Here is a 13,198-nt window from a genome sequence, read left to right on the forward strand (position 1 = left end):
CTTGAAGACAAAAAGCATTTGTAATTTATAAGTAGTATAGTTCTAAATGGATATCCTAAGGATATTTCTGAAATGATTATATTAATAAAAATCTTTATGTGCTCTTCAGTAGGCTAATTGCTGAAATAAGCAATTCTAAAATAACCATCAGTTAGCACAAAAAACCTTTCTTTCTCATTTACACAAATTTTTATGTAGGTGATACTGGTGAAGTGGTTCTTTTGGGTAACTCTCGTCCTATCAGTGACTCCGGACCCACACCTTGTCCACCAGGGACTCTTCTACTGCCTGGGCCCACCCTGTTCTAGAGTCCCAAGATTGAGATGATTTCAGAGCAAGACAATAAGCACCAGAGGCTGGCGATCAGGAGGTTTCAACCAGCCAGGTCTGGAGGTGGCATATTTTCTGTGTATTCATGCTCTAGTGGTTAGAACTTGGTCCTGTGGCCATAGCTGCCCTCAGAAATAGGCTCATATTTAGTTTAATTCTGTATCAAGGAGAAGAAAAAAATAAGTCCAATTAGCAACTAGCCAGTCCCTGCCACAGAAGTAGACACTGATCAGATCAGGTCACAACTGAAGTCACGGGTTTATTTCAGACCTTTACAACAAGCCCCTTAGAAGAAAGCCCTGGATAGTAAGAAGCCTAGGATACAGGCTAATGAATACGCATTTGGAAACATTTAGTCTGATAATTTAATTCTCTGCATAACCTTAGCTTTGGAAAAATTATACCCTTGCATACACCTATGATTTCTCACTATTAAGATTTGACTGATACTCATTCTGCCACTTATAAAATTCTTCCCTCCTAAATCTCCTTATATGAAATTATCTAGCCAGTTCTTCTATACATATCTATGCTTTCTTGATCACTAGAGCAGAAGGGATCCATTCCCTTCTTAAAAGTTTTTGGCTGTATCTTTATTCATTTCATAACTCAGAAGACAAGGACCCAGAGGCAGACACTATGCATACAGCATGGCAGCCCAGCCATGCAGGCCCCAGACCAGTCCATCTCTCAGGAAAGTCTGTGGAAGCCAACCTACTTCCCTCCACAGGGAGGGATAAGGCCTGGGGAGTGTCTGTTCCATCTTGACACCACACACTTCACACTTCTTAACTCCCTGTCTGTAGGAGCCCAACCAGGGTCATCTTATGAGGACTCAGCAGGAGCACATGGTCTTAAGCCTCAACAGACCAGACCACAGAATCTGATCCAGATTGGAGATCCAGTTTCCTTCCAACTTGGTTTGCTCTTGATCCAAGAAACAAGTAGTACAAAGAATAGGTTGAAATATAGGCAGGGGACAGGCTGTATTTCATAGAAGCTCATCATAAGTCAATAATCCTTGAAGCTCATCATAAGTCAATAATCCTTGAAGATAATTATGAATAATCTTCAATAAGCCTTGAAGAGTGAGTCATTCATGTCAGTATCTTCAAAATTACACCATACTCAGCATAACTTTTCTAAATAGTGAGCTAGGTCATCAAGGCCTAATGTCTGGGTAATCAGACTTGAAATTTTTGCTATAATGATAATGATGCAATTTCCCCTTTTATCTGCACCTGTGCTTCAAAACTCAGTGATCTCCATATTTTCCATTTAGGATTTACCATGAGCTGACCTGGCTATGCTCACCCAGCCTGCTGAGCTCAGCCCTGCAGGCCTAAGATCACCGTCACACCCTTAGTTCAGATTCCTCTAGTGTCTAAATGGTATTAATGGAGCAGCCCACTAGATTGACTCCTTGCTTCCAATCTTTTATTCCTCTATCTCATTTGCCAGTGATATTTCAGAAATGTAAAATTTATCAAGCCATTCTTCTGCTTTAAAATCATTACTGACATCTGGTGGGTGTGGTGGCTCACATCTGTAATCCCAGCACTTTGGGAGGCTAATGTGGGTAGATCATGAGGTCAGGAGATCAAGACCATCCTGGGTAACATGGTGAAACCCCATCTCTACTAAAAATACAAAAAATTAGCTGGGTGTGGTGGTGGGCGCCTGTAGTCCCAGCTACTTGGAAGGCTGAGGCAGGAGAATGGTGTGAACCCAGGAGGTGGAGCTTGCAGTGAGCGGAGATCACACCACTGTAATCTAGCCTGGGTGACAGAGTGAAACTCTGTCAAAAACAAAAAAACAAAAAAATAATTACTGACTTCCCATTGCTATTAAGATATAGTTGAAAGATAATGTGGCATTCAGTGCCCACCATGAATCAATGCATACCCACTTCATCCTCACTACTTCCTCACTCTTCTCTGCCCTACAAGCACAGCTTCCAGGTATTTCTGGATACTCAACTCTCACCCTCTGCACTTTGGCTCAGGTTTTTCCTTTGCTCTAATTCCTTGTCATCTGGATAACTTGCTCTCACTTTCCTGGTCTCAATCTAGATCTTTTCTGTTGTTTTGTTTTAACAGGAAGATTTCTGTGACACCCCTGATGGGCTTACCCTATCTGTAATATTTACAACATTACTTTATAATTGCTTCATTGTCCATCACCCCTGCTATGCAACCCAGAATTGTATCATATTCACCACAGAATCTCCAGAACTATTCATTGTCACTGACACGTACTAGACACTCTATTGATAATGCTTAAGTTAACAGCAATAGAAGTTTTAGTTTGCTGCCATTGACGTCTTTGGGGATGCTTGCCTACCTTGCAAAATTTAAGAAAGAATAGTAATTAAGGTAAAACTGATATTTCAAAAGGGCTTTGGATTATATGAACCTTCTTAAATACCTGAGGTTCTGTGACAACATGGTTACCAGTGGAAGAACAGAAAATTAACTTACTGAAAGAAGAAACAGGACTTAGATTACTTCAAGGAAGTGAGATGATCAGCTACTATCATATTTTTTCTCCTCTTTCCCCTTCTTTACCTTATATATTTGTTTCTTCTTCTTTTGTATTATTTAGAAATTTTAGCAGCAGTGAGGCCCACTCTCGAGCTCAGATAACTAGGTTTAGAAAGTTGACCAGTGCTCTGTTGTATGTGTGAGAAGGAATAAGAAATATCCTTAATATGGAAACTTGAAAGTAACATTTGCACAGGTGAGGCATCTATCCTGACTCCCCAAAATTCATGCTAAAATTGTCTTCTTTTCACTGGTATTGGCTAAAGAGTGTCATTTCTTAGATTAACTATGTCTTTGATGTTTTATAAATTATCTCATAATTTATTGCTTATTTTGTTTCTAAACATTCAAAAATAGAGTTTGTGAATTTTCCTGAGATTGGACAATTTTAATATGTTAAACAATACCTCTTATGTGTAAAATTCCTCTCAAACTGAGTACTGTGAAGTAGTGCCTGAAACTTTTATTTTCCTTGGCTAATAATAGTCTTCATTACAAACAACCATTTTTTAACCCTATCAGGGCAAAACAAGAACTTTAGTTGATATTTCTTCACTGAATTACCTCCAGCACTCAGAGAAAAACATTTTGTTCACATTTAGATGCACAAAATCATTTTAATAAGCCTTGACAACAACATCCTTCTTGGAATGTTGACTCATAATTACTGTATGTGGCTACATAAACAACCAATTATTTTAAGTGAGTCTTCAAATGTGAAAATGCATTTTGTTTTAAATGCAAACACTACAACCTTTCACAAAATGTCAATAAATAAGAACCACTGTTCCAAGGTAAGATGTATGAATAGGTCTATGATTATAAATAATGTGACAAACCAAAACAGTAAGTAGTATTTTTTTCAGTTTTTATCAGAACATAAGAGTGGAGATTGAGAAATTGTGGAAGGTTCTGTTACAGCAGTAGCTAACTCCACTAATCATACTGCTGGGATATAAAATTATCCCCACATCCCACACCGCATCCAACTCAACCACTCAGCCTCCTACATAACATCCCCAGTACATGTTACATCATCTCCTTCCTGGTTGCCAGAGCAACATAGTTTATCCTTGCCATATCTGAGTTGGGTGGAGAACAATGAGGCAAAGCTTTTCCTCAAAGTGATGTTCACGAGTCAAGTTGCCAGCTTTGATGTTATCCCAGAGAATTTCTCTAATAGTTTATGCCAGGCCCCCTTCACCTCTTTATTCCTTAGACTATAAATCATAGGGTTCAGCAGAGGCATAACAATGGCATAGAAGACAGAGGTCAGCTTTTCTTGAAGGACTGAGGGACCAGAGTGGGGCTGGATGTAAGTGAAAATGGTTGTGCCATAGCACAGGGAAACCACTGTAAGATGAGAGGCACACGTGTGAAAGGCTTTCTTTCTTCCTTCTCTGGACTGGATCTTTAGGATGGTGGAGATGATCTGGATGTAGGACAAAAGAACCAGGCAGAAGGGTGTCATCAGAAGAACAATGCTAGACACCATGATGGTGGCCTCATTGGAGGAGGTGTCCACACAAGCCAGTCTGACCACAGCTAGGAGTTCACAGGATATATGATCAATAAACTTGTTAGTGCACATGGGCAGCTGAAAGGTGATAGCAGTCTGCACAAGAGAGTTGATGGAGCCACTGACCCAGGATGTGATGCCAACCTAGCACACAGTGCTCCATGCATGATGGCCGAGTATCGCAGGGGGTCACACACAGCCACATAGCGGTCATAGGCCATCACAGCCAGGAGAACAAACTCAATCCCACCCAAAGCCAGGGAGAAAAATAACTGGGCTGCACAGCTCGGGAATGGGATGGATTTATGTTCTGCAAGAAAATGTGCCAGCAGCTGAGGGACTATACTTGTGGCATAGGAGACATCGACAAGCGAGAGGTTGGTGAGAAAGAAATACATGGGAGTGTGGAGTCGGCTGTCCAGTCTGATCAGAAGGACAATGAGACAGTTCCCCAGCACTGTCATGAGGTATGTGACCAAGAACAGGGAAAACAGGGAGACCTGAGTGCACCAGTCACTGGATAAGCCAAGAAGAATAAATTCTCTCACCCACGTCTGGTTATCTATTTCCATTTAAAAATGTGAGGAATATTAATCTGCAGAAAGAGTCAGAAAAAAACAGAAGCTGTTGAATCAAAGAATCACAAGAATAACTTCTTAGGAATGCATACTGTATACGACATTCCAGCCTTGGCCAAATATTTTAGATAATTCACGAGACCAAGATAACAGGCTTGTTTCCAACACACAATGTATTTACTTTGCATTAGAGAGACAGTAGGGCTTTCATAAGGACATGGTGTGGACTCACATAAGCCAGTTAAAGCCTGTACATAATGCAGTGCAATTTTTGCAAGCTTTACCTCTTTACTCACTTACCTCAGTATCCAGGGCAGGGAGTTTGTTTTCTGGTGATGTCAGCAAAAACGAAGAATAGAAAGTCCCAGACTCTACCCTTCTCTACAGAACATTCAGCTAGCAACTATCCCCAGACCAGAGTATCTTTTTTAAAACTCCATTACTTGGACACTAACGTGAGACAACCACAAGGTACATGGAATGAAAATGGAATTAGAAGGCTAAGAAGCATAGTTTCACTTCAACCCTGCCACCTTGCCCCCTGCCAAAGTTGACACAACACCAGACAAAGAGGGTTTTCCTGGGCCCATGGTTTTTACTAGAGGAAAAGAAAACTAGAGGCAGTCATTCAGCATCTCTAGTATTCCAAGATGCTTCTCAGAAATCCCACTCTGGGCTTACCTCATGGAGAACACTGGAGGTAACAGCATAGCTAGACTACCTGGTGTCAAGTAGAAACAAAGAAAGGAGGCAGAGGTCGTAGTGACTAGCACACAGATCATGGCGTTACCTTTGTATTCTTGCTAGCTGTGGTGCCCAATCAGAGACACTAGTCAACTTCATAGTTCATTTACAAAGCTAAGCTGGTCATCTTCAGAAGCATGGTAGGAAGTGCAACCTAGCTTGAGGCCTTAGATAGCTAGTCCCCATGTCCTGTCTCAGAGCCCACACCAGTGACCTCTGCCAAGACAAGGAGATACACACCTCCACTCATTTCAGAAAGACAGATGAGGTAGACCTGCTTGACCCAGGAAGTCAATCCACGGCTCTACTCAGCTAAAAAGCCCCGTCAAGGACATCTATATGCCTTTCAGAGAAGCATGAGGGCTAGACCTGCTCGACCTGGGAAGTCAAACTCAATTCAGCCAAAAGTCCATCTTACAGGGAAGAAACCCCACAGGGAAGCTCCACCTTAACAAGCAAGCAACCCTCCACTGTGCTTTTCTAAGGAGTGTAGCCTCTGACCCCCATCATTCTAAGCAGCAACTTCTCCTAACTTTGGAATTCAGCCTATAGCCCTGCCCAACTGCAAATCCCTGAGGGGGTGGCCTGCCCCTCCACACCTGTGGGCGTTTCTCCTTAGGTGGAACGAGAGACTTGAGAAAAGAAATGAGGTACGGAGACAAAGTATAGAGAAAGAAAAAGTGGTCCCAGGGGACTGCGCTCAGCATACAGAGGACCCACGCCGGCACCGGTCTCTGAGTTCCCTTAGTATTTATTGATAATTATCTTTACCATCTTAAAGAAAAGGAAGTGGCAGGATAATAGGATCATTGTAGGGAGAAAGTCAGCAGTGAGACATATGAATGAAGATCTCTGTGACATGAATAAGTTTAAGGAAAAGTGCTGTGCCTTGATATGCATATGTAAACATCTCCATAAACCTTTTTAGTGCATAAAGAGCAGCATTGCGCTAGCAAGTCCTGCCTTTCGCCCTAAGGTGGTTTTCTCCTTTCTCAGTAAACAGGACATACAATTGGGTTTTATACTGAGATGTTCCATTGCCCAGGGGCGGGCGGGAGACAGATGCTTTTCTCCATCTCAACTGCCAACAACCGCCAAGAGGCCTTCTTTCCTCTTGTACTAGTCCTCCTCAGCACAGACCATTCACGGGTGTCAGGCTGGGGGACAATCAGGTCTTTCCCTTCCCATGAGGCCACATTTCAGACCATCACATGGGGAGAAACCTTGGACAATACCTAGCTTTCCTAGGCAGAGGTCCCTGTGACCTTTGGCAGTGTGCGTATCCTGGGTACTTTAGATTAAGAGAACAGTGACGACTTTTAACCAGCAAGCTGCCTTCAGGCACTTGTTTAACAAAGCACACCCTGCACAGCCCAAAATCCTTTAAACCTTGAGTCACCATAGCACATGTCTCTTGCAAGGACAAGGTTGTGGGCAGGGTCACAGATTAACAGCATCTCAAATACAGAACAAAATGGAGTCTCTTATGTCTGCTTCTTTCTATATAGACACAGTAACAGGCTGATCTTTCTTTCTTTTCCCCACAATCCCAGAAAGCACAATTTTCCAGCCAGGGAATAAATTCTGTGACTAGTCTGACCAGAAGATATTTAAGCACCCAGTCAGTAGCTCTGTGTGATAACAGAGCCCAGTCAGTGGTCTTGCCAGACAGCAGGACCAGTCAATAGCCCCAGCCAATATCAGAGCAAAGGCAGCATCCCAGGCAGGTAGAAAATGCACAGTTAGCTTTGCCTGCCCAGGGTCATTACCAGCTGGTCCTTGAAGAATTACAGGCTACACTAAATAGTATAGGTCTAGCCCTGCCAAAGAACACCTGTAAAGGCCAGAAGGAGGGGGTACCTCTTCAAATGAAAAGATAACAATGCAAAGACACAAGGATTACAAAGCACTGGGGAGTTACGACACCTCCAAAAGAAACTAATAAAGTGCTAATAATGGACCCTAAAGAAATGGAGATCTATGGAGTGACAAAGAATTCAGAATAATCATTTTAAGTTAAAAAAAGTACAAATAGAAATTAAATAAAATTTGGAAAAACTACACAAACAAGATGAGAAGTTTTACAAATAAGTAGAAACAACAAAAGAGAACCAAATAGAAATCCTAGAGATGAAGAATAAAAAGACTGGACTGAAAAATTCAATTAAAAGTTTCAATGGCAGACTCAAGCAGAAGAAATATCAGTGAGCTGAAAGAGAACATTTGAAATTATCCAGTCAGAGGTGCAAACAGACAAAAGAATGAAAAAGAATGAAGAAAGCCTATAGGAATTACAGGAGACCAATCCTTTATATAATAGGAGTTGCAGAAGAGAAGTAGGAGAAAAAGGGGCAAAAACCATATTTAAAGAAATAATGGCTGAAAAATTCCCTAATCTGGAGACAGAAACCAACATCCAGGTACAAGAAGTTCAGAGATCTCCAACCAAATTCAACCCAAAAAGGAGTTCTGCAAAACACGTAATAATCAAACTATCAAAATTCAAAGACAAAAAAAAAAAAAAAAAAAACGATTCTAAGAGGAGCAAGAGATAAGAAACACATCACATATAAATGAGTTTCAATACAACTCTTAGCAGATTTCTCAGCAGAAATCCTGCCGGCCAGGAAAGGTTGGGATGATATAGTCAAAGTGCTGAAAGCAAAAAACTTGCCAATCAAAAATACTTTACCCAGAAAAATCTGCATTTCAGAAATGAAAAAGAAATAAAAACTTTCACAGACAAACAAAGGCTAAGGGAGCTCATCACCACTAGGCCTGCCTTATAGGAATTATTAAAGAAAGTTATTTAATCTGAAACAAAATGTGGCTAATTAATAACATATAACTTACAAAAATAGAAAATTCAGTAATATAAGTAAAACAGAGCCATACTCAGATTACTCTAGGACTGTAATGATGGTATATAAAGCAATTATATCCCTAGTACAAGTATTAAAAGGCAAAATTACTAATAACAACTACAGCTAAAATAAATTATCAAAATATACACATTAAAAGTAATGGTAAATTCTGGGCCAGGCGCAGTGCCTCACACCTGTAATCCCAACACTTTGGCAGGTCGAGGCAGGCGGATCATTTGAGGTCAGGAGTTTGAGACCAGCCTGGCCAACATGGGGAAACCCTGTCTCGACTAAAAATACAAAAATTAGCTGGGCGTGGTGGCAGGCGCCTGTAAATCCAGCTACTTGGAAGGCTGGCACAGGGGGAGAATTGCTTGAACCTGGGAGGCAGAAGTTGCAGTGAACTGAGATCATACCATTGTACTCCAGCCTGGATGACAAGAGAGAAACATGGTATCTCAAAAAAAAAAAAAAAAAAGTAATGGTAAATTTCAGTATCAAAAACATAAAATGTGGCTGGGGGACTAAAAGTGTAAAGTTATTGGATGCAATCAAAGTTAAGCTGTTATCAGCTTGAAATAGTCTGTTTTAACTATAAGATATTTTATGTAAGCCTCTTGGTAACCACAAAGCAAAAATATTTAGTCAAAGCACAAAACAAAAATAGAATTAATTCAAAACATACCACTAAAACCACAAAGGAAGACAGCAAGAGAGTGAGGAAGAAAAAAAAAAAAACAGAAAACAATTAACAAATGGTTGTAGTAAGTCATACCTATCAATAATTACTTCAAATGAAACTGGACTAAATGGACTAAATTCTCCAATAAAAAAGACATAGAATAGCTGAACGGATTAAAAAAAAAAGAAGAAGAAGACTCAACTATATGCTGCCTACAAGAGACTCTGCTTACTTTTAAGGATACACATGTACTGAAAGGGAAGAGATGAGAAAAGATAATCCACACAAACAGAAAACAAAATACAGCAAGGATAGCTATACATATATCAGAGAAATAGATTTTAAGTCAAAATTATAAAAACAAAGAAGACCAGGTATGGTGGCTCACGCCTGTAATTCCAGCACTTTGGGAGGCTGAGGCAACTGGATCACCTGAGGTCAGGAGTTCGAGACCAGCCTGGGCAACATGGTGAAACCCCATCTCCACTAAAAATACAAAAATTAGCTGAGTCCAGTGGCATGTGCCTGTAATCCCAGCTACTCGGGAGGCTGAAGCAGGAGAATCACTTGAGCCTGGGAGGCAGAGATTGCAGTGAGCCCAGACTGCATCACTGCACTCCAGCCTGGGTGACAGAGCGAGACTCCATCTCAAAAAAAACAAAAACGAAAAACAAACAAAAAAAACAGACAAAGAAAAATATTATATAATGATAAAAGGATCAATTCATCAAGAGGATATAAATATTGTAAATATATATGCATCCAACATTGGAGCACCTAAATAAATAAAAGAACTATTAAAGGATCTGAAGTGAGAGATAGATGGCAACACAATAACAGTAGGGGACTTCAATATGCTATGTTCAACAATGGATGAATCATTTAGACAGAAAATTAATGAGGAAACATTAGACACGAAAAACACTTTAGACCAAATAGACCTAACAAACATATACAGAGCATTCCATCCAACAGCAGCAGAATACACCTTCTTTTCAAATGCACACTGAACATCCTTCCATATAGTACCTAGGCGAGGAAGGATGGTAGGTAAAATGATAAACAATGAAGACAAACATGGTTCAAATCTCAAGGACTACCCTGCATATACCTACTACATCAAACATGATGAAATGTATAAATAAATTACCAGAAAAGATTCAGAAGAGACAGATGCATAGTAACAATGGAAAGACAGGGTATTAGAGAATCTGGATGTGAATCTTGTTTTTTATGACTTACCAGGTGTGTGATTTGGATTATAAACTTAATTTTTTATGTTCAAAATGGGATAATATTACATAACTCACTAGAATATATAAGCTCAAATATACATAACTCATGGAGAAACCTCTTCATAAACTGAGCCTCAGAGTCAAACAAGCCACATCCCTTTCTGCTTCTTGAGACTTGGAACAAGCTACTTAGCCTTGATGTGCTTCATATTTCTTTATCTGTAAAATATAGATAAATATTGGTTAATCGAAAGGTATGTTGGTGAAAGGTATGTTAGGTAGTAGTACTCTGGTAGTACAGATATTGGTGGTAATATGACCTCTACCCTGGGGGAGACAAAGTAACAAATGAGCTTTCCCCTTATATCCCCTCAAGTTCAGACTTTTTGAAAAAGGAAGAAAAACTGTTAATATATTTAAAGTCTTGGAGGTAACTTATACTATTTGAAGTTCCTGGGAACTTTGGGTCTTACTGAGGATTTAGGCTCTTTCAATCTCTGGTAAAAGAGGAAGGGGAGTGGTAAATATATCTTGTTGTTTTTATTTTTCTATTGTTCTGTTTATTCCTACTCACTCTTTTTATTTTTCTAAGAAAGCCTTTGCATACAGTCTCAGAAAAAAGATGGTAGGAAAATGGCTGCTTAAGCTTTCTAGCATAAAAGGAAAAACGTGTCTGGTAACCTTTGTTGACTATATAGCAGATCTGCCTCCAAAGTAGATATTTCATTTCATTTAATTTGGCAAACAACTATGAAGTACCATTTTTACTAGATGCTGAGATTTCAAGGTGAGTATTACATTTCCCTGTCCTCAAAGAGCTGACCTGGCAAGTGGAGTAAAAGACACTGAACAAATTGTTATCACAAAATTTGTTCCTCTGCTGCAACTATGACAGCTGCCTGGAGAACATGCAAGCCCATGACTCATATGCTCTTCTCACCCACTCTGCATATCTCTCTACTACAGCCTTTGTCTCACTATGACTGAATGACAGCATCACATCCTAGAAAAAGCATGAGCCTCACAGCCAAATAATCCACATCCCTTTCTGCTTCTTGAGACCTGGAACAAACTACTTAGCGTTTATGCACTTCATATTTCTTTATCTGTAAAATTTGGATAAATATTGGTTAATTGAAAGATATGTTGGTGAAACCTAATGCATTGAAGTTCTAAAGTTGCTACACTAATGACTGAATCACTTTATTGCTCATCATTTAGTGATGATAATTGGTTGGCCTTTCATTTCATGTTCTTGATAACTTTCAGTAGCATATTCTTTCATTTATTCCCCCTCTAGCATCCTCTGGTTTATCTTGCTCTTGATCGACTCCCACTTGCTCATTATAAAATCTATACAGACTCTTTTGGGGAGAAGACCTTTTGCTACATAATTATTATTTTAATTCTCTCTTTTCTTTCACATCCAGCATTCCCAAATGATTGGTATCCACTTGTTGGGTTTATTTCCTCATAACATTCATTCTTTAGGCCCTGAAAATATAATTTCCATCTTCACTAATCTATAGAAACTGCACTCTTAAAGGTCACTTGTAGCTTCCTAAAAATCATATCCAGAGACCTTCCTTCTACCTTCATTGTTTGTCTTTTAACCTATTTAACTATTTGTTTCTTAAAACTCTCAACTCTGTGAAACTCTTCTGTCCTGATTTTATTCCAAACTTATTTTTTTTCTGTATTCCTGGATAATTATTTCAAATTTTTCTTATTCCCTTGCTGTAAGTATTTTCTAAGTTTCTGTGCTCAGAACTTGCTTTCTTCTTTCTATAGCTTTTTCTTGAAGGGCTTAACTGTAATAATCATTATCAACTCTATATGGCCCAATCTCAATTCTACATTTATCTCCTATACTTCTCTCCAAAGGTTCAGTTGCCTCCTTCAACAGCTTAATGAACGTATTCTAAATATTTCACCGTAGACTCAACTTGTAGAGTCAGGTCTCTACAACCACCTGACTCCCATATTTCTATCAACGGAACTAAATGTATCACGTTTAATTTTTCTCTTTCTCGCCCCTGCATGGAATACATCAGCTTCTTGTATTCTTGTATTACATACCTCCCATCTCTCCTTAGTTTTCATTCACACTGCTAATGCCTTAACACATGCCCCATCACTCTCCATCTGATGAAATACAACAATCTCTTTATGAATCTCCCTGATTTGCCCTGTGCCAACTCCAAACCACCTTACACTGTACTCCAAACTGATTATCCTAAAATATATTCATACCTAAATTATAACCATGCACAAACATATCTTATGATGTCTGACTACAGGATTAAGTATATTCCGGACAGAGGAGTGTCCAAATTCTTGATAGTAAGTTCTACCCTATCTTTTATTTTATTAGTTGTAGCATTTACTACCATGTATGTGTTTAGAGCAAAGTATTTTACTAAAATATCCCCCTAATGCTAAATACCATTCACAAGTATGTCAGCTAATTATTTTTAATCCATGAAAGACTATATTTAGCATTGCCTTCATTTTAAAATAATTTAACTTTAAAATAACTGATATCCAAATATTCCTGGTTTTTAGCCATAGAATCCCTTCTTAGATTCATGGTAGATAAAGAAAAATAGAAATAGTGTCAGCATTTAAAAAGATAAATGGAGGAGGAAATGTGTTAGATGATTTTGACACACCCACAGTTAACACCATCTCCTCATTATCTTG

General features: G+C 39.3%; 1 protein-coding gene across 1 annotated transcript; it reads right to left on the reverse strand.

The window, feature by feature from the left end:
• Positions 1-2,113: 2,113 nt before the first annotated feature.
• LOC101014367 (olfactory receptor 2F2) lies at positions 2,114-5,451 on the reverse strand. The gene is given in 2 exon segments (XM_009204073.4): positions 2,114-4,532; positions 4,535-5,451. Coding segments are annotated over 2 exon segments (951 nt in total). The 5' UTR covers positions 4,965-5,451; the 3' UTR covers positions 2,114-4,011.
• Positions 5,452-13,198: the final 7,747 nt, after the last annotated feature.

Source organism: Papio anubis, chromosome 4, assembly GCF_008728515.1.
Source record: "Papio anubis isolate 15944 chromosome 4, Panubis1.0, whole genome shotgun sequence".
Taxonomy (NCBI): Eukaryota; Metazoa; Chordata; class Mammalia; order Primates; family Cercopithecidae; genus Papio; species Papio anubis.